General features: G+C 38.3%; 1 protein-coding gene across 3 annotated transcripts; it reads left to right on the top strand.

Annotated features, from left to right (window-relative positions):
• The first annotated feature begins 1,032 nt into the window (after positions 1-1,032).
• LOC111863238 lies at positions 1,033-26,220 on the top strand. Of its 3 annotated transcripts, none has more exons than XM_023849361.2 (11): positions 1,033-1,357; positions 1,454-1,541; positions 1,662-2,841; positions 4,591-4,661; positions 5,779-5,938; positions 8,478-8,809; positions 10,784-10,908; positions 16,885-17,013; positions 21,241-21,353; positions 23,052-23,159; positions 25,592-26,220. In XM_023849361.2, the coding sequence occupies exons 2-11, from the start codon at positions 1,463-1,465 to the stop codon at positions 25,866-25,868; spliced, it is 2,574 nt and encodes an 857-aa protein (XP_023705129.1). In that variant the 5' UTR covers positions 1,033-1,357; positions 1,454-1,462; the 3' UTR covers positions 25,869-26,220. The 3 variants fall into 3 exon arrangements, with proteins under 3 accessions (XP_023705129.1, XP_023705128.1, XP_033606871.1); XM_023849360.2 differs by having other exon boundaries at positions 1,439-1,541; XM_033750980.1 differs by having other exon boundaries at positions 1,037-1,357; positions 1,439-1,541; positions 1,662-1,920.
• The last annotated feature ends 1,491 nt before the right edge of the window (positions 26,221-27,711 follow it).

Raw genomic sequence — 27,711 nt, 5'->3', positions numbered from 1 at the left:
TGGTAGAATTACTTACTGGACACTGTCACATAAAAGGACATCTTTTCAAACTGGGATTGACAGATGATCCAATCTATGAAAGTTGCCTATGAGAAGACGAATCAGTCACATCCTATGTGATTGTGAGGCCATAGCTTATTTATGGTTTTGTCACCGGGGCTAGTTCTTTATGGAACGAAGTGACTTTTATGATGCCTCCATAAATAAAGTCCTACATTTAATTGGAAGTGTAGGATTAATTAAGTGTTCATCCAAAGGGGAAGCACAATAATCACTGAAGGTCTCAGTGAGAGGGCCTGATTTTATGGCCCACTCCTTACAGATACTACATACATACACATTCAAGGGTTACACCATTTTAAAAAGGAAACTATCAAAAGTTTTTTTATATGTATATAACTTTCTCAGATGTCATTGTGGGCCCCCTTCGTGGCATGACAAATATCCAGACGATATTTCACCCCGTTCCACGTTGCTTGAATCATGTTTGGTGTTACCATAACCACAGCTTCGCCTACTTCGCTTATGCGGGCTTTCAGGTCTTAAGGGTCATTGATCTTAACCTCTTAGACAATGTTCTTCACAAAACCCCACAAGAAAAAAATCCAGTGGCCTTAAAGCTGGCGACCTAGGAGGCCAAGCGATGGTTACATCTCTGCATTTATTGGCAGAAATGTGTAGACACCCCATTTTGGAGAGAATTTGGGCAGTGCATACAGCTCAAGCATGTCCAACTACGAAAATCCGACCACAGTCTTTCCTGAAGAGAATATTTGTTCAGTCAACTGGGCGAAAAAAAAAAATCCTTCAGCCAACACACAGACCCCGGGATAAATACTATGAATTTAATGGAACGAAACCAATGCATTACCACAGAACAAAAACACCAAATCACACCGCCCGAATTTAATACCTTACATCAACTTACGCCACGGTAGTGTATAGCGTGTATAGGATCCGTGGAGTACAGCGCGTAGTGCGTTCATATGTTCACGATTTGAAACGTTATGCATGATTAATTATAAGTGTTACAGAACTGGCAGATAATATCGCATACTTTATTGGAAAGTTCTCTTCATAATTTATAAACAGCAGTGTTATATTCCTTTTAGTGGAATCACTGAATACTATTAACGCATCTGTTGTTTGTAGCGTGTGGGCTAGCAGTGTTCCCGACGGTAATTATTCTGCCGTCACATTGTCAATCCCTCCAGCGAACATCATTAAGTCTCAGCTCTGGAACCTGGAAGCACAGAAGGAAAGAATTTGTAACGGACGTAGTATGGACTTGTCTACGTTTAAATTTGTTGTGTGATATTTGCCTTGCAGATTAAATATTTAATGCCTTAAGAAGGAAGTAAGTAAAAATGAAATTTCATGGCGAAGATGTGAAGTAATTGTGTATGTGTATTAGACTTTAAAAGTTTTTCATATGAAGTAACTTTTATTGCAGGCTGTCATTATGGACCTAGAGTTCTCATTACTGACGTTTAGCCCGTCCCATGTAAAAAAGAATATAAAGTTAGATAGTGCAGGCAAAGGTAGGTGTGAACACTAACATCTGACTATTAGTTCAATAGTTCATTTTCGTAATTTGTAAGTTTTGGAAAGAAGTGCATAATGGGCCACAACCGAGGTCTTTTGATTATTTGTTGTTACAGGATCATCAAAGCTTACATTGAGACAAAGACGTCTTTATTCAACAAAAGAAACGAAAGTTACAGGTGCCTGTAAGGAGAAATATACTTCTGCAGCGAACGTAAACAATATGCAAGAAAAGCTACCAAAAATAGATTTTGCTGTTGGTGACAATGTTATACAGCCCTTTGGTATACTGCACGATAAACCTGTCGTTAAGTCACGTGTTAGTAAAGGAAAGGAAAATCGTGGAACTGTGGATTTGACTTCTGATTTAGACAGGTTAGTTACATGGAATGTCAAGAATGATCATAAAACTAGCCGCAGGCTTTCCTCTGACCAATGTCATGAAAATGGAACACCAAGGAAGAAGCATTCAATTGAAGTAAAAAATAGTCTCAGCCCAAATACAGCTGAGTGCTTGGCTTCTGAAGTGAATACATGTGTATCATCTCCTGCAAAATCATGTGGAAAATCAAGATATTTTTCCTGCTCTCAAAATTTTCCGAAATCATCCACAGTGTTACTTTCTGAGTCAGGCTCTTTTTCAGTGGATGAGATATGCTCTAAAAGCAAAGATAATGATGCTAAAGTGAACAGAAGTGTAATTATTGTATCTGATAGTAGTACTTCAAGTGCCATTACAAATTCTATTTCTGAACAACAGATTAAACATTCATTACCTTCAAGAACTAGAGAATACAAGAATGGTGTGCAAAAATGTACAGTTGTTATAGACACTTCTGACAGTGAAAATGAAGTTTTAAATGGTAGTTGTGAGGCACCATTTAAATTTACTTCAAATTTGAGAACCCCTTTACACTCAGATATAAAGTCTCAGACACTCAACAATACGAGACATGAGAAAGTAGGAGGTTCTATTGCAGATTTAGAATATGTGCCACCTCCCACATCACTTCAGTTGAAGCAAACAAAATATCAAGATATTGAAAATTGGTTATGTAAAGTAAAATCTTTGGATGGGAGTGATAACAATGATCCTGACAAAATGCTTGAAGTAAGTGGTCTACAGAAGTTTGAAGTGACAGGTAATAGTGTTGTTTTGAATTCGTCGGCTGAAGAAATTCTTGACAATTTATATGGAGAAACATGGCGCAAAAGGAATCCAAAGGGTTCTGAGACTGAACCGTGTAAAAAGAAATTCTCAAGAAATATGCCTATTGTTAGGCAACACAGTGAAAGGTTGGTATGTCACACATCAAGCCTATGTAAATTCTTATCATGTTTGATGTACCTGTACAGTGTGGTGACCGGCTGCAGTAAATAAGTTAAAACAGCTATCAGTAATGGTTTGTTTAACTGAGCAATACACCATGAATATGTAAAGGGGAGTGAAGGCATAACTCCACACATTCTTAACTTTAGAACTAGATAGTGGTGAGTGGTCAGTTCCATGCTGTAGCCACTTCACTTTATGTCAGTAGTCATTGTATAGGAAGCTGGGTGACCTGCCTGGGCTCTAGAAATGATTTTGTGTATAACTGGGCCACCATATAGGCGAGGGACATAAATACAGGAACTTGGTGCTCCAGGTTGACAGTTGGATGTCAAAGGCTGATGTCCTTGCTCTGTAAAAAAAATTGTCACAAAATCAAGTAAAGTAGATGCAACTTGGTGGAATATTGTAAGGAAGGCTATGTCTCAAAAGGATGAGCTGGGATAGCATAGTCACTATAGTGAATGGCTACAGGCTGGATGACTGAAGGTTAGGAGTTCGAGTCCCGGCAAGGGCAAGAATTTTCTCTTCTCCAAATTGTCCAGACCGACTCTGGGGTCCACTCAACCTCATATCCAATGGGTACTGAGGGTTCTTTCCCCGGGGGTAAAGCGGCACGGGTGTGAAGCTGACCACTCACCTCCATTTAGTGCTGAGGTCAGGAAAATGTGGATCTATACATCCACTCCCCCATACTCCTTCATGGTGTAGTGCTTAATTAGTTAAGCACAGGCACAACAACTTTATGTCTCAAAAGGGCTGTCTTGCCAATGATGATGATGATGAAGTAAATAAATGATTGGTTTGTAGGTTAGAATATTCAAAGGTAAAGTTTTGCTCTGTTTTTAAGCATCACAATGAAAACTTGTTAGAGAGCATTGCAGTGAAACTCCATACATTATAAACCTCATTACTAGATGCAGAGATGTGTTCAGGTGGTGTGTTCTTGGTTTAGTGACCGGTGGTTAGGGTGAAAAAATCAAGAGATTGGACTGGACATAGTAGTTTGGAACCTTGTGGGAAACATCAGCTAGGAAAACCGAGGACATTGGAGGATAATATTACGGGTGTAAGGCTGGATGAGAATTATGTTTATTGGTATATTTTTGTATCAGTACTGTAGAGTTTCTGGTGTGATTATCAGAAAGTTTGTTATGTAAAACCCAAATCAGAGATATTTACATGGTCACTATATTGTAAAATAGCTGTTTGGTATTAGTAATTAGTTGACTGCAGTGGGTTCATTCTGTGTTAACTCTGCAGTAGAAAGGCAGAAATTTTATGGCCATTTATGTTTGTAATAAAATCTTGCAAGCTTCTCAGGTTTGGCAAATTAAAGTCAAAAGTCAAGGTCATAATTTCAGATTAACCCAAAAGCTGCAAATGTGGTACAAAATGAAAGCCCCAATTAAGAGCTTTTAATTGGTGCCAAAGTGAGCTTCGTATCTTGATTAGGACCATATTTGTAAATGTTTTGGTGATTTAAAATGAGGACGATTAGAAAAATGAACTTGCTAAGCATGTCTCCAAAATAATTGATGCAGGAAGCTAATGTTACACATGTTATTTATTTATTATACCTAGAAAGATTATCAGATTTTATTAAAATCAGAGGTGATCATTTCAACTGATCAGTTAAGTTAGCATGGAATTACGTAATTGAAAATTATTTAGCCATTTCTTCTGCAACACATTATTATATTTCACTGTTTCAGGAAAAAGCAGAAAGTAGCCAAGAGTGAAGATTCTGTTGTCAGTAGTACTGACAGCGGAGAGTTCGAGAACTGTGAGTAAAATATGTGAAGTAAAAATTATTCTAGTTCCTATTTAGGTGTGTTGACTCTTATTTGATGTTTGTTTTGACGTGGTTTGTAATGTCTGGTTGTGAACTTATTAATCTTCGTGGCTCTCAAGCTTGAGGTGGAAGCATCTGTGTGTCAATTTTTACTGCTTTCAGTGGCAGAATGTTAAACTGAAATGGCACAAGGTTTATAGAACTTAATGGTTGGAACCACTGTTGTTAACATTCCAAATCATAAGTTGCAGATATTATTACTTTAAGGGGCAGGAGCGTGTCATAAGATCTTTTTTGGTTCTTATCAGTCAAACAAAAAACAAACTCCGTGGTTTTAGTTTGCAAGCAAACTATACCGCTGCTTGTCGGCTAAGTAAGTGCCAACTTTTGTGGATAAAGGGTGTTGTGTGGTCAGCGCAACGGATCCCCATGGCCGTTAATCTCAGGTTTCTAGACCGGAGCCGCTATTTCCTTGAAATAACTCCCCAGTTATACTCATGAGGCTGAGTGGACCCAGTTCCAGACCCACTACTTCTCAGAAGATGTGGTAGTGCCGGGAATCGAACCCGGACATCTGGATCTGTAGTCAGGAACTCTGACCACTAGACCACAGAGGCAGTCGTTTTTCTCAGAGAGGTTCCTTAAAAGTAGGGACTTTGTTGGCCATATGAGGAACTATCAGTTTTTCGTAGAAGCCGTTGCACATCAGGGGGTTAGAGAGGTGTATCTTAGTGAGATGGATTCTGTGCCTTTTTGATGATGGTGGTGGTGATGATGACGAGGAGGAGCTGTTTTGTGGACTTCATGAACTTTATTTTGTACTTCATGTAAAGTAGGTGTTATTCTTAGACTGGTACGAGCCAAGATGAAATTCGGTGTCAACTTTCATTGTTTGTGTTTAGTACCTAATTTAATTTACGTCCAGTGAGTGGTTTTGGTGATGAAACTTATGAGTAGACAGAACATACCTATTATGCATTATCTTCTTGCACGTTTTGTAAGAATATATAAATTCCAGGGAGTGGGTTTGTATAGAAACTTATCTATAGACACAATTATAAGAACATTACTCTTCAAGGATAAGAAGTAATTTTATCCTCTTTTTCAGTTTTGAAGAATGTACGCCAAGAATTTGAATCAACTCGAAGGGATTCTATTCTGGGAACACCAGACTTTATTGATGATAATGTTCAGGACAACAGTCTTGGCTTCTATCTGGGTGTGCTTAATAGCAAGGATCTTAAGAAAGATCATCTGCAATTGAATTGGTAATTGGGTGCAAATTTAAGATTATTTCTTGTAACTGACATAGTGCTTGGGGAAATTAATGTAGTACAACTATTATAAATGATATACACACTTTTAACAATTATTTTGAACAAACAAATAGTCCTACAAATCTCTGTTGGTATCAGTTAAAATTAAAAAAACCCTCAAATTCCGTGACTTGTAGTCTGCAAGCGAACTATACTGACTGAGCGACCGCCGCTTGTTTTCAGTCAGTGCCAACTTTTGTGGGCACTGACAGCGCAGTGCGCAATGGATCCCCACTGCCGTTAATCTCTGTTTACTAGACTGGAGCCGCTCTTTTCTTGAAATATCTCCTCAGTTATCCTAACAAGGCTGAGTGGACCCCTTTCCAGACCCAGTACTTCTCAGAAAATCTGGTAGCGCAAGGAATCGAACCCAGGACCTCAGGATCTGTAGGCAGAAACTTACCACTAGACCACAGTGGCGGTCATCAGTGAAAATACAGCGCTTATAATTCATACTGTGTTTCACAGATGCTGAAAATAAGTGCCGTTAGTAATTCTGATAATATCAAAACAATCTGGAAACTTGTCTCAGAATTTTGCGAGGTTTCTTGTTCAGTTGATGCAGTAGCTTCACAGTTCGTTTTTTCAGGTTGTCAAGTTTAATTGGTAAGGATGGGAAGTGGGCGTCTTTAACATAACCACATTGAGATAAGTTAATAGGAGTTAGGTGTGGAGATCTTGAGGGTCTTGTTAAGGATTTCATAGCCAATCAGAGGTTACTTACACAGTCACTTCTGAAATTAAATTGTTGCCAGATTATAAAACTGTATTTCTTTGAACTGGCATTTCAGTTGGTACTAATATAATGTAAGTAAGAATTTGTTGAAGTAAATAGTTAAAAGCATATACTTAATTTATAACAACTCTGCAACTTTTGGACTCATTTTATCACATTATTTTTATATGTATAAAATATGTTGTAAATGTAACACTTTATCGTAGTTCTTGTCCCCCTTCTTTTACACTACATGTTTCGGCCACAACCGGCCATCATCAGGTGTATTGCACTTCACGTAACTGTCACACTGCTCTCAACATTAACATTTAAACTCCAGATTTCCATATGTTCATTGCTCTATTGTCAATCGGCAACCAATATTCCAGAAGTCCCCTTGTCGATTTTGTCAGTTATGTTTAAAATCTTTATTAATATTCACACGTCGATTGGTTTAAAATTTTAATTTTTCAATTTAGCTTTAATATTTAAAATTTAAATTTGGATTTAAAATCAAAATCACAGAGATACCTGCTCTATGCTTATATGTGCTGCAGCGGCTACCTCTTGCTTTCAGCACAACTCACATGTTATTTTGTGCAGGTTCTCTGTGTGCGTGCCACTGCTTTTCTTTAATACGTTTGCAAACGTGCTAGCCAATCGCAAACCAGAAACCATTCACTGTGTAGCAACGGCTGAGTTGCCGTAACATATTTTTGTAGACCTTACATAGCAACCACTGTTTACTCACCGTTGCTAAGCAATGTCACTGTAACGTTTGCTTGAATGTGGGCAGTTCCCGCAGATCCATTCCATGGTTTATTCTTTTTTGGATCAATGGACAACTTGGCTTGCTAAGGAGCCTGCCCTCCGGGTCTCCTGTCATTATGAGTACTTTTATTTCGCTGCATTCATCTCTTGGATGGCATCTTAACTTCTTGATCAAAGTTACTGTTGTACCCAGAAGTCTATTGTGACAAAACTAAAAGTCTTGCAAGGCCGCACCATAGCTCAAGTGGTTAGTCGTTGGCTTCCCACCACGGCGGTCTGGGTTCGATCCTGGGTCTGGTTAAGTGGGATTTGTGGTGGACAAAGTGGCGCTGAGGCGGGTTTTCTCCAAGTGCTTCAGTTTCCCCTACCAATCTTCATTGCATTCACCTGTTGGATGACATCTTAACTTCTTGATCAAAGTCACTGTTGTACCCAGAAGTCTGTTGTGACAGAACTAACAGTCTTGCAAGGCGGCACCATAGCTCAACTGGTTAGTCATTGGCTTCCCACCGTGGCGGCCTGGGTTTGATCCCGGTTTGGTCAAGTGGGATTTGTGGAGGACAAAGTGGCGCTGGGGCGGGTGTTCTCTGAGTACATCGGTTTCCCCTGCCAATCTTCATTCCACCAAATTCTCCATCATCATAATCACCCGGGGCAGGCTACAGTAGGCCAATCAGTGGCCGCCATGTTGAGTGGACTCAGTTGGAATTCACCCCCCCACTAAGCGAATTAAAAAAACCGTCTTGCATTGTTTTCTTTTTAAACTGCTCTGTATTATCTTAGTTCAGGTCTGAGTACCTCCAGACAGTAAGAAGTTGCTTACAGAATTGATTTTGATTTGAAGCTGGATCAAACATGTAAAACCATATATTTTCTTTTGTTTTTTGTGTATGGTGTCATCTTTCACAATCATCTCCCTGTCCAATTTGACATTATTTAATCTCTGCAATTTAAATGTCATTTTTAAATAACTGAAATCACTCTAATGGCATTATTTCATTCCAGTAAGAAGGAAAATAGCAAATCCCTACATGCTGTTGGTACATGCAAGCAGCTGTGTTTTTCAAGCAGTGATGATGGTGATGTGCCAGCTACAGAGCAGAACTGTGCTGGAAATATTGATACTTCAAAGCCCAGGACTAATGAGAAGAAACCAAATGATTTGAAAGAAAAGAACAATGTGAAAAGGCCACAGAAAATAATAGTTCCTCCGGTAAAACAAACTTTGGTTAAAAGGACTCCAAAGACAGTGGGACAAACCAAAGTGAAACCTTTTTTTGACAGACAAGTCAGCAAGTTTTGCTCTCCTGTTCTCAGTTTCTTGGCATCACTTTCAGGTATATGTACTGCATGTCCATTGTCGTAGGTTCTCTTGGTGTACCCCAGTCTCATGCTCCCTCTTGTAACCACTCAGATATTGCAGATGGTCCTTATAGAAGGCTTAGGCAGCGTCTACATGAGCGCACAAAATGTGTCCATTGTAACGAATGTAGTGACGTCCATTGTAGAAATAAACAAGAGAGGCGAATGCTACTCTTTCTTCTGGCTCCATTGCAGACAAAGAACTATGCACCACATTGCGCAGCTGTGTGGTGTCCTCAGTAACGTCCCTCATAAAGTACGTTTGTTACAACGGACGCATTTTGTACGCTCGTGTAGATGCTGCCTAAGGGTTGCTCTTTCCTTATTTTATGTTGGCAGTGGAATTATGCCTGGTCAGTATTTTAGTGTCCACTTTTCCCAGAAAATCTTTTCCCACTGCTCAGTGCATGATTATGTATACTTCAGAAATGGAGAACTTTTAAATGCCTAACGATATGGCTGAATGAACACTTGTTGAAGTGCTGTTGTGTCATGACAGGAAAACACTTGTCACTTCAGTACTCCATCTTGCAGTTTCCAGACGTCAGCAAGTTAATTTTTCATATTCTGTATTTGTTCTGCCATCTATTTGTGAAACAAAAATAGTGAAACTGTTTTGATTTTGAAAAATAAATGTATACAAAAAAGGCCTAGGCAATGCCCACCCGGCAACTGTCTTTGAATCATGAATAAGACCTGTACTGCCATGTGTTGAGAGTGTGGGAACTGCCCACATTGAAGCCAACATCACAGTGACAGCTCAGGTACCATTGCTTAGCAACAGCGAGTAGACAGTTGTTGCTATGTAAGATCTACAACAATATGTGACTATGGGAAGCACCTACAGTGGATCGAGTGCTAGCCAATTACAAACTAGAAACCAGGTTTCATAGCAATGACTGTTTACTTGCTGTTGCTAAGCAATGGTACCTGAGCTGTCACTGTAACATTTGCTTGAATGTGGGTACTTCCCACAAGAGAATGCCTACTAAAAGACTCTTGCTTGTGTCTGGTAACCAAATAATAAAATGTTTGTTATCTTAAGAATATTACACAACTTCAGAATAAAATAAATGACAAAATACATAATTCCTTGAAGTATTTGTAGAGTTTCACTTTCTAATTTCTATTGTATGTCAGGCAGGCAACATTTAATATTTTCAGAATTTTAAAATTGTAGTTCACTGAAAAATTCAAGGTCAAATTTTAAATTAGATAATGTTGAACTGTTTTAGTGTGGTAATGAAATTCTCTAATGAACCATTTTAAAGCTCAAAGCTAAAGCTCAAGCAGATTTAAAATGAGTTTTCTGTATGTCAGGTATATTAAAATGCATGTTAGAGAGATAAGATGGGATGGTATGGATTGGATTGATCTGGCTAAGGATAGGGACAAGTGGAGGGCTTTTGTGAACACGGTAATGAACCTTGGGTTCCATAAAATGCTGGGAAATTCTTGAGTAGCTGCTGATTTGGCTTCTCCTCAAGCAGGGCTCAGCTCCATAAGTAAGTAAGTATGTCGAGTAGAACCAGAGTTAGAAACAAATTTGTGATCATTCATACATCAATTTAGCCAGGTTTTAAAATGTTTAATTTACAGTGTCCCTTGAAGTAACTGAAATAAAGTTATGAAAGTTTGTGCACATTCATTTCTAATGGGTGACCCAAATTCCTTTAAGATCAAAGTAGATAAGTTTGTGAACTGTGGTGTTTTGACATGGAATAAATGGAATAAAGCAGTTTGCTTTTACCGGTTCTCATGGTCTCTTCACTTGCAGATTTCTTATATTTTTTCTTCGTGAAGATGGAGGCGATACGTTCCTCCGAAACGTCGGTTAACACCACATATACACGGTGCCAAATCCCAGAAAACTGCTTTCTTCATTTTAATATTATCCTCTCACAGCCTGAATGTTCACAGATCTAACAGTTGTTATTTTTATTTTGAAGCTGGGATTTCAAAAGGACGATGTCACCCAGAAGCAGAGTATTATAAAAGTAATTTCAGGATGAAGAAGAAAGAACTCTGCAATAAACTCTTCAAGATGTACAATGATAAAATATTTGATAATAAGGTAAGGAGCAGAAATAAATTATAAGCAGCCAATTTTTTGGACTGTAATGTTTTAATGATATTGGAAATAGTATAGCAGCAAGTTGCATTGTTTTTGTTCAGATTTGGGAAATTGTTTTTGAGTGCAGGCTATGATTAGGCCAACCACAAAAAGTCAAAGTAACAGATATTTCTGGCGGGACTTTTCTAAGTTTAACAGATTCTGGTTGATATTTCTGCTTTATTTTGGCTGTTGTCTTGGCTGTAAAACAGTTCTTGTGTTTCATGTGTCTTGTCTGTAATCCATGCTGAATTTTAATATTTTAATGGTGATTGTTTGGTAACAATGCTAACATTAATGTGGAGTTCACAAAGTTTTCAGATGTGTTCTTTATGGTTTTATATATGTGCACAGAATCTCAATGTTCCCTTATTGCAGAATAATGGTTTTTCTAGCTTGTCAGTAATAAAAATGTTAAAATTTCATACTATTGTTTCATGTTCTCAGACATTTGCTGCACTCCTGTGGCAGGCATGATACAAAAAGATTAAAAATTTACAGCAGCATACACCTCTGTACTTTATTTTCACCGTGTCTTCTATTGAATATGTATGATGATAATGGATAGTGTGATATACAAAATAATGAATGGCATTCCTAAGTTTTCTTAACAATGAAAATGCTGAAAATCAAATTAGTTAAAATCTCCCATATTTTTGGAAATGTTTATGGGAAACGTGATAAAAGTCCGTTAATGACGTTATTGAAACTAGGCTTCGTTGTGAATAAGCATGACTGAAAATTGAAATTGCATGACAACTTTCAGTGGAAATCTCCTATATCAGATTTCAACAAAACCTTGACATGGTTCCTGGAGTACACGGAAAAGTACGTGAACGTCTTTATATAAACTGTGGTTTATTCTCGGTCAGAATGGTGGAAAATGGGGTCTGTCAGACCACTTTTGGTGGAAGCCTCTTGCATCAGATTTCATTCTGTGGTAATTAAGCACAGAGATAACTTAATTTAAAGAGATATGTATGTTATATCATTTCCAGTTTCATGTGTGCGCAAAGAGCTACTGAGGAAGAAACTGATAAACATTCAGTTTGAGCCTCATGTAAAAATGGTTTGTGTTAGACTGGTGAATTAAAACGAAATTTGCAAAGCAACATTTATTGTAGATCTCCACTTCCATATTTGGCAAGTATTTCTAGAGACATATGTATGAATGGACAGATGTGCACAACTTCCCCATCGTGCAATAATTTTATGCGAAGAACTGATAGCCTTTAGTGCAGAGCATTTAATTTCGCTTGTACATGCCCATAGCTGAGGTGTTTTAAATTTAATGTGTCAAGTCTGTAGCAGGTCGTAATGTAATTTGTACTTAACTCTTCGACTGGCACGGGCGTGTTTTAACGCCAGGGCGATGCCAGCCGTTCCCTGGCGTTGGCGTGTTTTAACGCTTTGAAAATCTCTTCCCTTATTTGCTCTCTTGGCTCTCTTCAACCAAAGACATATATATGATAGTTTTTGTGCATGGTTGTAAAGAACCCTTGTAAACTTTGTGGGGGGTCTATATTACTGTCAGAACCCTGCGAGAAGGAAAAGTTCAAAAAATATTTCACATTCATTCAGTTTCACCATGGCTTCTCGCAGCAAGTGTCGGCATGTTCCTACAGACCAGCTGGAAAGTGTTGTGAAGGAGATTTGTGCTGATGATGATAGTGGCGATGAAATAATGATTCCTGAATTGAATGAAGTTGATAGTGACAATAGTACAGTGATAGACAATGATCCACAAGACAGTAATCATGAACATTTAGCTACCACGAGTGCGGTGCCTGACACGCCCATCTCATGGACGTACGGAGACATTGTACCAGTAATAGTTCCATTTACTAGTAGTTCCGGGATCAAAATTGATATAACACATAAAATGCACCCCTTTTCATGGATAAAATTTTTTCTGGATGATGACTTAGTAACTCACATTACAACTGAAACCAATCGCTATGCTCACCAGCACTTCAACACACATGAGTTAGCTCCTCACTCTCGAGAACACAATTACAAATATGTCACATCAGATGAAATCTGGACATACTTAGGAATTGTGTTCATGACAGGAATCGACAAACGCCCTGAAATTGAAGACTATTGGTCCACTAGGCCCCTATTTCACACTCCATGGTATGGACAAAAGATGTCTTTGCGGCGGTTCCAACAGATTTCAAAATTTCTTCATTTTGCTGACAACGATGCACGACCAGCTGACTGTGAAGATCGCCTGTATAAAGTTAGGCCAATTATAGACTCATTAGTGGGAAAATTTAGGAACACATATATCCCTGAAAAGGAAATTGCAATAGATGAAGGAATGATCGCTTGGAAAGGACGTCTTATCTTCCGAGTATATATGCCTGATAAACCTGATAAGTACGGTATAAAGGCTTATCTTGTTTGTGAATCGACAAGTGGATATATTTGGAATTTTGAAATTTATTGCGGAAAATCAAGGCCTATAAAAGAATTAGTTGTCGATCTGTTGGGGCCACAGCTTCTAGATAAAGGGTATCATCTCTACCAGGATAACTATTACAATAGTGTAGAATTATGTGAGACGTTATTACAGAGAAATACCTATGTGTGTGGAACCTTCAGAATGGACAGAGGAGCTCCCAAAGAACTAAAGAATGATGTAAAAAAATTGAAAAAAGGGGAATCTGTGTTTTCTAGGAAGGGGCAGGTTCTCGTACAGGTGTGGAGAGATAAAAGAGACGTCAAACTTATCTCCACTCTTCACACAGCAAAAATCGTGGAATCTGCAAAAACGAATCGCAAAGGAGAAAAAATATGCAGACCCGAGGTAATTGGGGACTACAATAAACATATGAGAGGGGTTGACAGGGCCGATCAAATGCTGCATTATTATCCTTGTTCCCGCAAAACTGTAAAGTGGACAAAGAAACTGGTGTTTTTCTTGTTGCAAATGGCAGCGTTGAATAGTTTCATTCTATTCAAAAAGTACACAACAACAGAAAAATACAAGAAGAGAAATTACAAATTCAAAGATTTTATATTGGACTGTGTAGAAAAAATGACAGAACAAAACAAACAGTGTGGAGAGGGAGAACAGTCAAGGAATGAAGTGGATGACGAATCTATTGCGTCAGACTCGAGTGCAGTCACGCCTCCGCCCGCGACCTTGAGAAGACCACCAGTGAAAGACCCAGAAAATCGTCTAGAGGGTGGCTTGAAAGTTCACAAAATGGTCCATGTTCCTCCCAGTAACAATAAGAAGAATGGTGCCATGAGAAAGTGTCGAGTGTGTGCTAAGCATAAGATTAGAAAAGAAACAAGTGTCATGTGTGCAAGCTGTGGTGTGGCTCTCTGCAAACTTTCATGTTTCAATGTTTATCACACGAAGAAAAACTACTAAAAAGGTATGGAAAGACATTTATTGCATAAAATATTGTATTTTTAATAGTTCCTGAAAATTTCATTTTTAAAAACCAATTTTTGTTGAAGTTGTTTAGAAAAAAGTAAGCACATGCATCTTAGTGACATAATGTTTAAAGGGCCTGCCAGGACAGGGGTGGGATTTAAATACCCTTCACGCCAGTCAAAGAGTTAATACATTTTTTTTAGATGTTGTCTTCAGTTAAGTGCTGTGTTGTTAAGAATGATTTAGTTTACCTGCATAGAAAATTCTGGAACATCCTAATTTAAATCACATTTTGTTTACATATATATGCATCAACTCTGACTATTTTCACGTGTTTTGTTAGTTTGCATTGCTTTTGGGGAGTGAGGGTGGGAACGTGTTCCACTGTTGGTGCAGAAGGTGTAATTACAGTGTTAAGGTATGATACACATTCTTGCTGTATCAAGAAACACTTGTGGATTGCTTGGAGTGAATATATTTATCGGTGGACAGATTGTACCGCATAAACATTTCTGTTGCAGAAAGATATATTTTTCAGTGGGTTCATCTTGCTGCCCATATTTGCTAGCTGCACTTCTTGAATATGTCAGTGCAAACTGGTAGTATTTAAATCCCCCCATTTTGAGAAAACAGGAAATGCGTATAATACCGTTCAAATAGTTTCATTATTGGTAATCAGTTTCAGGAACTGGAAAAATCAATCACAATAAATGTTTTCATCTCATTATTTTCTAATTTAATGAATTTATACGTGATTTTTGTTTAGCATAATTTCATGTTTTTTTTTTAAGTGTTGATGAGGTAGGCAGAGGCATCCTTGGAACATCTTAAGATATTTATGTTTTATATCGATGCCTTATTTGGCTATGAAATAAGAAGGGTTGTGCGGAGAAAGTTATGTTTTCCAGGATTTTTGCAGGCCACAGCTGAAAGTCAGGAAGCAGAATCACGTGTAGGAGGTACATCTTGGATATGCTTTGATATCCAGAGAAACATTTTAGACAGGCATGGTGAAAAGGAGTTCTGTTCTTGTGAATTAAAAAAAGATTAATAGTATTGTGATGCAACAGGACAGTGAATTCCCTTTCAGCTGACTAGGAATAGATTTCATAAGAAAAGGTTTTCCCTTTCATGCAATAAAGGTTGTGGGGGAAATTTAGAATGATTATGTGTTCATATTCTCAAGCTGATATACTTGTAAATGGCTGAAACTAAACAGTGGTCCTTTAAAATGATGTACTAACATCGCATAACAGAGTGCAGAGCAGCTCATTTATAGCACAATCTGTCACAGGAAGCTAAAACTAGCCAATTGCTTGAAATATACAGCCATAATTTTTGCTCTTGCCTAACATCGTTTATTAATATAGGAAGAGTAACTATGGCAACAAGCTGCTAATACCAAAATTCACTTTTGCACCATAATCAGCGGAGCCAGTCCAATCCGCACTTTCAGAATGTATCAAAGATTAATTTAATAATCATTCTCTTATGTCCTTGGTCTCTGAAGTGTCAGTTTCCCAGAGATTTCTCGAGCACATTTTTTATTCCCTCCGTCTGAGCTTCATGTGTAGTGCATCTTAACCGCCTGAATTAATTACTCTACCAGTGCTGCTGTAAGAAATACTTTTCCATATTGTGTGATATTCTCTATTTCTGACCAATTTTCCCTTTGTTATGGATAAATAATGCCAGAAAATTACTGAAACTGACCAAATTGGGGTGTCAATGAAGTGCCTGCCTGGTATTTGGAAGTACTGGGTTTTGGTCTTTAACATGGCATCAGCTATTCTGATGGAGATTTCTCTTGGTTTTCACAGTTGTTCCTGGAAAATGCTGGACTAGAGAGCCATAAGTACTTTCTCCCCAACCTTTCCAGTTCTCCACATTTGATCATTGTACCTCATTAGATGTCACATTATCGTTACAGCAGAAATTGGTTTGTTAGATAATCTGTAGACGAGCAAATAGTTCATCAACATTTAGTAAACTTTGTACTCAACATGATGAAATGTTAACAACATACTCTCTCTGTGTAGTTCAGTTACCAACTCACCTGTCCGGGCCACACCATAGCTTAAGCAGCTAGTCACTGGCTTCCCACCGCGGTGGCCTGGGTTTGATCCCGGGTCTGGTCAAGTGGGATTTGTGGTGGACAAAGTGGCACTGGGGCAGATTTTTTCTGAGTACTTCGGTTTCCCCTGCCAGTCTTCATTCCACCAATTGCTCCACAATCACCCTCACCTATCATCTGGGGCTGGTACAATATGCCAGAAGTGGCCGCAGTACAAGGGACTTAGTTCCACCCCACTAGCAATAAAAAACTCAGCTATACAGTCCATGTTACTGAATCTTTTTAGACCCATTGAACACTTCTTATTCTGTATACATGGATTAGGCAACAGCCTGTTCCAACTTTTAAGGGAAACATATTTATAGAACACTTATACATATTTAATAATTCACTTCATGCTTTCATTAATATCTTCTCTTAATTTTCTTTACGCTTTTAGCTTATTAACTCAATTTGTTCAACTTTCTTTAAGCTTCCCCATGATATGCTTGTGGAGTGGAATGCTAGGTTGAAGCGGACAGCTGGTTTCTGTTATAATCGCCGGACAGTAACTTCACCTGGGACCAAGATTCGAACATCACGAATTGAACTTTCAACAAAGGTATATTGTGTTTTATTTTCGCATGAAACGGTATTTTTTCATGTAGCAGCTGGAAGAGGGAGTATTTTTGCATGCACGTATGGTTAAGCAGTTGCTCATAATGCGACGTGCTCATACATCTAGGCTTAGCATTGTCCAGAGAGTATTAGATAATATTTAGTATGAAGTTCAGAATAAAATCTCTTTAAAATTATTTTTATTGTTTTTTATGTATAAAGTGTTTATTTTTTTCAGGCCATTTTGCAGTGTTGACCATGCGTGAAATGTGTAAAACATTCATACGCAAATTTAACCCGTGTCCTTGTCTCTGTGGGTTCCGTAGTCTGTGTTACAGGGTTGTGAGTGTGTCATGCTGGGTCACATACAAAACTTATTACTTACTTGCTCTTCAGATTGCAACATTTTGGGATCCTGTGCTGTGAAAGTAACAAACTTTGTTGAAATGAAAGAACTTGGCGTGTTTGTGTCTCTCTTTACGCTGAATGTTTGTGCACATCAGGACAAATCTCTGCCCCTGTCTTCCATGCATATCTGCCCGGCATGAAGAGTGACGTTCTGTGTTGTTTGGCAGCCACCAAAGTTCATGGATGTTTAGACTCTCTTTTTTTTTTTTTTAATTTGCTTAGTGGATTGTGTAGTCCAACTGGGTCCACTTGGCACGATGGCCACAGATTGGCTTATTGTAGCCTGCCCTGGGTGATTATGATGACAGAGAATTTTGGTGGAATGAAGATTGGCAGGGGAAACCGAAGTACTCGGAGAAAACCCACCCCAGCGCCACTTTGTCCACCACAAATCCTACTTGACCAGACCCTGGATCGAACCCGGGCCGCCTCAGTGGGAAGCCAGTGACTAACCACTTGAGCTATGGCACGGCCATGTTTTGACTCTTCCACAAAGTTGATTTCCTCACAGTTTTCTTCCATTATTGCAAGATTATGAAATTCTGCTCTGTAAAGGTTAGTTTTGTTGCTCTTTAGCCACTGATGCAACATTCAAAGGACTACAGGGAAATGGGCCAGCACAGTACATGCAGATATTGTTATGGCATCACACTTGTGTGGATCCTGACATTGTCTTAGAGGAGTAACACTTCACAATGTCTCTTGTGGGACAAATACATTGGCTGTGAGTTTCCAGCTTTTGTCATCTGTCCACATAGTGATTTGAGTTCATCAAGGTTTTTGAAGGTAAAAAAGTCCACAAGAATGACACTTCTTTCATGTCAAAAATGTAGGCATTATTTTTGGGGAGTGGTTGGTTCCGTTATCTTCCATCATTGCATCACAGAAGACAAAACCATCTTTTGTGCATCATTGCTGAGGATGACAGCTATGTCAGTTACTTCAACCAGAGTTCAAGAGGCATTCAATGAAATGGCATGGCACATGTCCTCTTCTGTCCACAAGACTAAAGAAGTTCAAGAGTGGATTATTAATAAGAAAATGATGTCTACAGTTTTTTAGTATGAAGAAGATGCGGTTCATGTGGTTTTTGCCTTTAATAACGACAGTGAACTTGATTGTTATATGGATATATTGAGAAAATCAAAAACTTATTTGGTTAACTTCTCCCATGAGAGAAATGTGTGATGTCTTTCTTCTGTAATAATGCCAGGCCCCGTGTAAGTGTGTGCAAGTGAGGCTTTTGGTTAAGTTTTTCCACGAGAGAAATGTGTGATGTCTTTCTTCTATAATAATGCCAGGCCTTGTGTAAGTGTGTGCAAGTGAGGCTTTTGTCCACGAGAGAAATGTGTGATGTCTTTCTTCTGTAATAATGCCAGGCCCCATGTAAGTGTGTGCAAGTGAGGCTGTTAAAATCTGGATGGGCTGCGATGCTTCATCCTCCATATAGTTTGGATATTGTTGTCTTGGACTGTTTGGTCCTTAGTAGGGGTGTTGTAGGGACATGCTTCAAAGACGATAGCATGTTTCTGCTGGGCAGCACAAGCTGAACAGCAAGGAGAAGCTTTGGAAATGTGGATATACAGGGTGTTTCACGACTTTAGGGCATAACTGCAGGAGGTGATTTCCTAGGTCTTTGTGATGAAAAAAGTTCATATAAACATGTGTCAGATTTTGGACGGTTACGGAGTTATGGCCGTTTTAATCTCAGAATAGAAGGTAACGATTACTGACAATAAACGGAACAAAATAATAAACCAGCATAATACATGATACATTTAAAGTATGAATGTAAAGTTAACTTTGTGAAATTACCTTTAATTTGAATTGATTGGTGCTTAAAGCTGATTTTCGAAAATGCCACCGCCGGCTGCAACACAGGCTGCCGCTCGGTTGTGAACTGTGCCAGACATACCAATCCACCATGCTTTAGGTACCTCTCAAGTGTCGAGATAATGAGAATGCTCTGTCTGTAGCTGGCTGAAAATAGTAACCCGCCAGACGACAGACGCGGTTCACACGAGGGCATGTACAGAAATGAAAAAACGGTCATAACTCCCTAACCGTCCAAAATTGGACACATGTTTATATGAACTTTTTTGATCACAAAGACCTAGGAAATCACCTCCTGCAGTTATGCCCCAAAGTCGTGAAACACTCTGTATGTACTTTTATTCAGTCTGGAAGAAAACTGGCCTGGTTCTGAATTTTTTGGTCTGGAAAAGAGTATTATAATGTTATCAATGTAAGCAACTAGTGAAAGAATATAATTGATGACTAAGAGGTTAATTTATTAACCATGACACCTCATACATATTGTAAGGTGTTTTGCTACTGAAGACGCCATAGAGATTGTTAACTGGTTTATTCAACAACCTACAAGTAACGGCTACAATTACTTATCACACAGTTGCGGGGTTTCACACTTTATAACCCTAATCGCAATAATCTGTTTACACTGTTTGTGGGGTTTCACGATTTATAACCCTATTCGCAAATCAATTCACTCTGTCTTCAGTAGTCTACACGTTTACAGTACGGGAGCTATGTAAGTGTCCCTGTACCACACGCACAATTACACAACTACACGCACATCTGGTTCTTCTTTCCGTGAACGCTGCTCTACTCCAACTGTAGGCTGCTGACTGGAGAACTGTCTTCGGCGCTGATACACTTTAACTAACTGCGACAACTGAACTCGGTGATGGCCACATTTCAACTAACTCACGCTTACCGCTCAGCTGGCTTTTATTCCGTTCGCTGTTGCCTGTTGCCTGCGTCAACAGTGTCATTGCGTGCCGCGTCACAGTATCTGCGTATAGCCTAGCAACGCTGTTACCTCACGCCATCTTACGTCACCGTGCGGAGGGGGGATGACGGAGCGCTGACTCACCTGCCGCTTCACTGCTGGTGGGGGGGGGTTTCTCCGTTGCGCAACATGTCACAATATATACAACTTGTTCCTATTGAAATTAAACTGGAGTATGTGAGTATGTGGTGCAAGGGCCGAGAAGGCCCACCCCTTATACTCGTACATGTATGAATACATGCATTGTGTTCATTCTTGAAATAAGTTGTGTTATAGTTGTATTGAGTAACCAGTTTAGTTGAGATAGACAAGGATTAGGTGAGATAAATATCCTAAATGAGCTGGAAAATTAGTTAGATGTCTGTATGCAACCCATATAGAGGGTACAAGAATGGTTTATATGCTGTCCTTGTTGTTAGACCTGCCCATTATCAGTAATGACTGACTCTGTGGCTTTTAGTCTGCAAGCGAACTATACCACCCAAGTGACTGCATGCTTATCGGCGAAGTTAATGCCAATTTTGTGGATAGAGGGTGTCGCGTAGTCAGTGCAACGGATTCCCAGTGCTGTTAATCTCGGTTTTCTAGACCAGAGCCACTACTTTTCCATTCAAGTAGCTCCTCAGTTATCCTCATGAGGCTGAGTGGACCACGTTCCAGACCAACTACTTCTCAGGAAATCTGGTAGTGCCGGGAATAGAACCCGGAACCTCTGGATCTGTAGCCAGGAACTCTGACCAATAGACAGAGAGGCAGTCCATTATCAGTAATGCACGGTGGATTTGGTGACGTGCACTGTGAACTGTGATAAGGGTTGGAAGGTAAATTTGGGTTAATCAGGTGCCTTAGTTGTATTTCATCAGCCTTCCTCAGTCCCATAGCACAGCTACAACTTACTGCTACACTACTGCTCATGTGTAACAGCCTGTATTGAGTGTTCTGTTGGGCTGGAATACTTGCTGTGTTGTCACTGGGTATGATTTGTAATGTCGTGAATTTTTCCTTTTTGTAAAGGTGTGTGACACAGCCGACCGTTTACGAGACACCCTGATTCATGAGCTGTGCCATGCAGCAACGTGGATTGTGGATGATGTTAAGGATGGACATGGACCTCATTGGAAAGCTTGGTAATACTGAAGTTCTTATATTTCTCCAGTAATTTTACTTCAGTAGTTACAGTGTATTCTGTCCTATGGCAGTTTTATATTTTACTTTCTTGTATGTGTTGTATAGACCTATGTGAGAGAGCACCATGATCATGAAAAATGACAGTCTCTTGAATTTTATAAATTCCATGTTTTGAGGCCCCTGAATTTGGGAAGTGATTTCTGGAATGCCATATGGAAGTGTGCCTCACTAAAACACAAACAGTTGGACCGACTTTATTCACAGTCAGTATTTATGAGTTATCCATCATATTTAAGATTTTGAGGTTTTCACGGCGGTGACCATGAAGAATGCCGTCTTCTGGAATGTGGCACTGTGTAGATATTGTGGAAACTAACGTTTTGGAGGAATGTATCGCTTCCGTCTTCAGGCTCCTGCTCATGCTGGTTCCTCGTTCGTAGATTTTTTATACCCTGAAGATGGAAGCGATACATTCCTCCAAAATGTCGGTTTACACAATATCTACACAGCGCCACATCCCCAAAGACGGCATTATTCAAGATGTAAAATGTCAATTTTATTGAAATTAGCATTACCAGGTAATTTCAATATTCAGTAACAAATATAGTTTTATGAAAGAGTAATTTTTTTCAGAATTACTGGGTTTTTGGACTTTGTCCCACCCTCCCTCCTCACCTGAGGATGGAAACAGATACAGTTTGTGAAACATTGCGTTTTATATTTTCTAGAATACCGGACGATGGAAAAAGTCCAAAAACCCAGTAATTTTGAGTGTTATACAGCATCGTCGGAACCCTTTGGGATCTGCTAATAGTTTATTTCATTTCCAAGGTAATATAGTTGAGGTAGATTGTATATGGAAAACGATGTTCAGCATCTTTGCACCGACTTCTTATCATGGGGGCAGAATGGTATCCTGCTGCCTTAGAAGTGGCTTCCATCACGCTTGTAAAGTCCAGGAAGGTGAAAGGACCAGGGCTGGAAACACTGGAAGAGAATGGTTTATAGCTAATTTCAGAATGTGTGATATTCCATAAATATGTCATTCACATACTTGGATTGGCTGAAGACATAGAATTAAGCCCATGCTGGAATATTTTCTATCTGCAAGTCATGATATTTTGTTTATTTATGAAGAGTAGATCAGCTGCAGAAATTATGTGCGCTCCTACTATGGGAACAGTACACCATCGTCAGTTAATGATGTAGACATTAAATCATTATTAGAAAGTTACTAGATTCTGTTTGCAATATACTTCTGAAGTTTGTACACCAGTCGGAAATTCAAACATATTACACAGAAATTTTATTTTATAAGGTTGCCTACACAAGGTATTTGTACCCTGGTTCATAGAGTAGATAGACTTAGTGTCAGATGGATTAGGGAGTTGATCGTGAATTATGAGTATATGTGTGGAAGTGGAAGAGGTCAGTTGTGTCCTGTTACAAGGTCCTATCGTGACTTTCACGTGGAAAGGCTAAAGAATAGTACTTTAATTATTTCTGAAGATTTCTGTCTTCTGGGATATAGTGCCATATAATTCGTTGAAAGTGAACCGATGTTTTGGAGGAGCATGTTCCTCTGAAACTTCGGTTGACTTTCAGCAGACTACACGCTGTTGTATCCCGGAAGGCAGAACTCTTCATAAGTACTGCTATTAGAACCTTAAATCTTGGTTAATTATTTCTGTTTACAGGGCCAGAAAAGCTATGCGTGTGTTTCCAGAACTACCACCAATAAAACGCTGCCACGATTACAGCATTCAAACCAAATTCACATATAGATGCACAGGTTGTGGATACAGGTAGTTACAAACAGGATGTATATTATTCAGTGTCTTATATTTGGGGCATACTATCCTAAACTTAGTGAATCCGTTTGCCTTCTAACTTCATATGTACATTGTAGCATCTCTGCCACGCATGGAGATCATTTTCTGAACGTCCTTTTTTCACTGTTATCACATTTCTCTGAATGTCTTCTTCGTAGAATGTAGATTTTGTTCTAGAAAGCACGAAAAGGTAAATGACAGCAAACCGATATTGTAAATCTACAAATAGGCTAATAGTAAATAATGAGATTGTAGAAATAATATAGTGCATATCAATAGTTACATTTTACAGAAGGAATTATAAGTGACATGTTAACATCTCTTCTCTAGTGTTTGTTGCAATAAGCTGAGATAGTGTTTATGCACATTAGTTCAAAAGAGTGTACACCCATGTAAAGTTATATTCTAATTAAATATATATTTACAGATGTGTAGACCTATAAATTCAGGTGGGAGGAAGCTTTGTTCAATTATCAGAAATAAGGGGCTTTGGTAATCTTTTCAAGAGTTTGGAAAACCAGTAATTAAATATATATATTTATACAGATATGTAGACCTATAAATTCAGGCAGGAGGAAGCTTTGTTTAATTATCAGAAATAAGAGGCTTTGGTAATCTTTGCACGAGTTTGGAAAACCAGTACTCATTGTTGAATACCCAAAGAGGGAAGATACAAGTTGNGTGGACCTGTCGTCTTGACAGATTACTGATGATGATGATGAGAAAAATTACTTGTAGAAAAAGCATATTGTATATAAAATGTGTTAATTTATTCTGTGCAGCTTCTGTTTAAAAATTTTTTTGCTCATGTAAGTTATGCTGTAAGGTGTCCATTATTTTGTCCCGTTTTAACCAAAATTGGAATGTGTTAACAAATTTTAGTAAAACTCCCCCATATCACATTTCACAAAAATCTGTTTCTCGATTCTCAAACTGTTTTATGCATGCATACAGACAAATGGAGCAATTTTAATAGAAGCTCCACAGTTTTCTGAATGCCCCTTTCAAAGAACAGATTTAAATTTTACATTAAGGTGAAACAGTATTTCAAGAGTATCTGCTGCAAGAATACAGGTAAGTGTTGAAGTGCTGTTTAGTGGCATTCCCATGGTTGGATTAATGCTGCATGTTGCATTATAATCGGTTTTTCTCTTCCCCCTTTTCCCATCATTCAGATTCCCCCCCCCCCCCCCGCTATATTGTCACTGTAGACATTCTTCAGAATATCAGCTAGTTTATTTTCTCACAGTCTGTTCTCCTAAGATCTGTTCTGAATCTCATCCTCCCTCAAGTTCTTGGAATGGCTGCCTTCTAAGGGATTACCAACAGTATGTTCTGTTCTGCCAACTAATACCTGCACATTTTATACTTTTTCAAAAGAAACAATACAGTTATTTAAAGAGGAGTGTTCCATATCTCCAAGAAATATGTATCCAGTTTCAGTTTCACATTAATATCAGAAGTGATCCAATAGAAATATATCGCTATGATTAAGTCGAAGATCAGAAGGGATAGGGATTTGGATATGCATATTTTTCAAATGTTTGGTTGGAGGGGGGGGGGGACCACCTCTGCGGTCAAGTGGTCAGAGTTCCTGGCTACAGATCCAGAGGTCTGGGTTCGATTCCCGGCGCTACCAGATTTTTCGGAGAAGTAGTGGGTCTGGAACGGGCTCCACTCAGCCTCATGATGATGATTGAGGAACTATTTCAAGGAAATAGCGGCTCCGGTCTAGAAAACCGAAATTAACGGCCATGGGGATTCGTTGCGCTGACCACGCGACACCCTCTATCCGCAAAAGTTGGCACTAAACTTAGCCGACAAGCGGTGGTCACTCTGTCGGTATAATTCGCATGCGGATTAAAATCATGNTGGCGTTTTTTTTTTTTTGTTGGGGGGGGGGGGTTACCATATTGTCCATGGTGTTTGTTTATTCTTGAGATAAATCTGATGTTACGGAGCTAATCACTCTGTAGTTTCTACTGGATGAAGAGTTTATTTTCCCTTGTATTTCATTAAATATTTACCTTATCAAAAAATGTGTCAAATGAAACTTAGGGATATAGATGGATTTACGTTTTATGTGATATACCATTCTTGCATTGATGAACTGCATCGGAAACAATTGGAAAGGTTGAGTCTGAGCTTAATGTAGAGGTTAAATTGGACCAATAAGAACCAAAGTGAAATTCAGCCAACAGATTTTAGTGCAGACTAAATTTCTAGAAAATATGTTGAGTAGTTGCAAGGGTAAAATATGTGGACAGACAAATGGATGAACTAGTCATGTCCTATATGCATTTACTAAGGGACCTTTTGCAAAGAACACATAAAACATAATTTACGAATTTGGTATTAAATGTGTTGAATGTTATGAGTAACTTTGTTTTATGCTTGTTTTGCAGTATTGGTCGTCACTCTAAATCCTTAAATGTTGCCACTAAAAGATGTGGACATTGTTTTGGCATGTTTGAACTTCTTGTGAATACCAGAAGGAAATCAGGCACTGTTGCTCAGCAGACACTGAAGAAACGTAGCCCTGTTGGATTTGCTCGTTTTGTCAAAGAGAATTACAGCTCTGTGAAACAGTCAAGGACAGATTTAAAACATGGTGATGTAATGCGACTGTTAGGACAACAGTTTTCTGCTGTGAAGATTGGGCCAGAGGCCAGAAAACAATAAGCCCCATCACTGATTATCATTGTGTTGTAAACCATACAAGACTGTGAAAAATGACGAGCGTAATGTATCAAATGTTTTTGTGACAATATGTATAGTAATTCAGTGATGTCATTTGACATTGTAATAATTTTAAGATTGACCAGTGATTGCAGACAAATAGTACAATGACAATATTTATGGTACTATGCAATACGGAATATATAATTAGATTGAAAGAGTAAAACTTTGTTTTACATTCCAGAGCATATATTGCCATATATAAATACAGTGATGGTCCATTTTTACATTACCCATAATCTAACAGAAAATGTACTCTCAGACTCATAAATTAAACTGGACATCAGTGGTATAAGTGGAGGGATAAGTGACCTTTCATTTTATCCTTCATTTGTCAGAAATTCGTGTAACATCACAATCTGTATAAAACTTTTATTTCTACATTTTAAAGTGTGAATTAATATTCCATACTACTACAACTATTAATTGCTTATAATCAGTATGAGGTTTTTAATGGTTTATCAGTTGATCATGTTTTATATTTTAGGGTTCAGGATTTCTATGATTTTTACAATTTCCAGAATTTTACTATAGAATGATCTGATTACACTGTCCAGTGTGACTCAAAAGTGTGTGTGTGTGTGTGTATATATATATATATATATATATAATACCTGCACATGTTTTGGTCAATTAATGACCATCTTCAGAAGTCAAATAACACTTGAGGAAACTATTACATAAATCATAGTACATCAAGTTCGAAATTGTCCAAAATTTTATATAAAGATTTTAAATTAAGCTAAAATATTAATATAATTCTTAATATTTAAAATCTTACACCACCAAGGTCTTTGTGCCCCTTCTATTAATGGGAGATTGGGTAGGCTGCCGCCTGTGGAGGTCCAGGCAGTGTGTTTTTACTTCTTTACATAGTTGGTTAAGAGCCTGTGTTTGTTGTTGAGCTGCTTCTCCTTTCGTTGTTTGTTGAGGCAACAACATGAAACACAGACTCTTAACCAACTATATAAAGAAGAAAAAAAAAAACACTGACCGTACCTTCAAGGGCAGCAGTCTAGCCAGTCTCCCATTGATAGAAGGGGCAGGAAGACACAAACCTCAACGGTTTAAAGTTTATACATTAAGAATTTTATTAAAGTTTTAACTCACCACATATAGCTTAATTTAAAATCTTTATATATAAAACTTTGGACAACTTTGAACTTGATGTATTATGATTTGTGTAATAGTAGTTTCTTGAAGTGTTGTTATTTGCCTCCTGAAGATGGTCATTAATTGACTGAAACATGTAAAGGCATCATATATATATATAAATTCACTTTTGAGTCACACTGGATGGCGTAATCAAATCATTCTATAGTACTGAATAGTGTGACAGACCAGAATGAATAAAGTTAAACTTCCAGAACTTTCTTAATTTTTGTTGTACAGTTATTAAAACTTTTGGATCAATATAGTGGTCATGTAATTGTAGCTAATTTTTTTTTAATCTTAAAATTTTTGAACTTAGCCTACTCATAGCATTGGAATAGAATATCAGTTCAGCAGACAATCTCATTAGAGGATCCTGCTTTTGAACATATTTTGGTTTGAAACTCCACTGTTTCCTTTTTTGTTTCCATCCTAACCTCTGGTCCAGTACAATATTTGATTGGAATGTGATTTTCTGGTGGGCAGACCAAGTAAAATAAGTATATTTATTTGAACAGATTATCTTCATATGTTTTGCATCCTGTTGTGTAGGTCTCTAATATGTAAATTTGTCGGTTGATCAAAACAGTTCTACACTTCGGTGAATAGCTGATAAGCTCAGAAGTTGATAAAA

The sequence above is a fragment of the Cryptotermes secundus genome, unplaced genomic scaffold (genome assembly GCF_002891405.2).
Source record: "Cryptotermes secundus unplaced genomic scaffold, Csec_1.0 scaffold688, whole genome shotgun sequence".
Taxonomy (NCBI): Eukaryota; Metazoa; Arthropoda; class Insecta; order Blattodea; family Kalotermitidae; genus Cryptotermes; species Cryptotermes secundus.
The sequence above is the reverse complement of the archived record's forward strand: the minus strand, read 5'-3'. Positions and strand labels throughout refer to the sequence as shown.

What these genes read in the sequence shown, in the direction of transcription:
- LOC111863238 (XM_023849361.2), top strand. Translation starts at nt 1,463, where the DNA reads ATGGACCTAGAGTTCTCATTACTGACGTTTAGCCCGTCCCATGTAAAA. An exon ending in GTTAGGCAACACAGTGAAAG is followed by an intron (nt 2,842 to 4,590) that starts GTTGGTATGTCA and finishes TCACTGTTTCAG; the next exon opens with GAAAAAGCAGAAAGTAGCCA. An exon ending in GATCATCTGCAATTGAATTG is followed by an intron (nt 5,939 to 8,477) that starts GTAATTGGGTGC and finishes ATTTCATTCCAG; the next exon opens with TAAGAAGGAAAATAGCAAAT.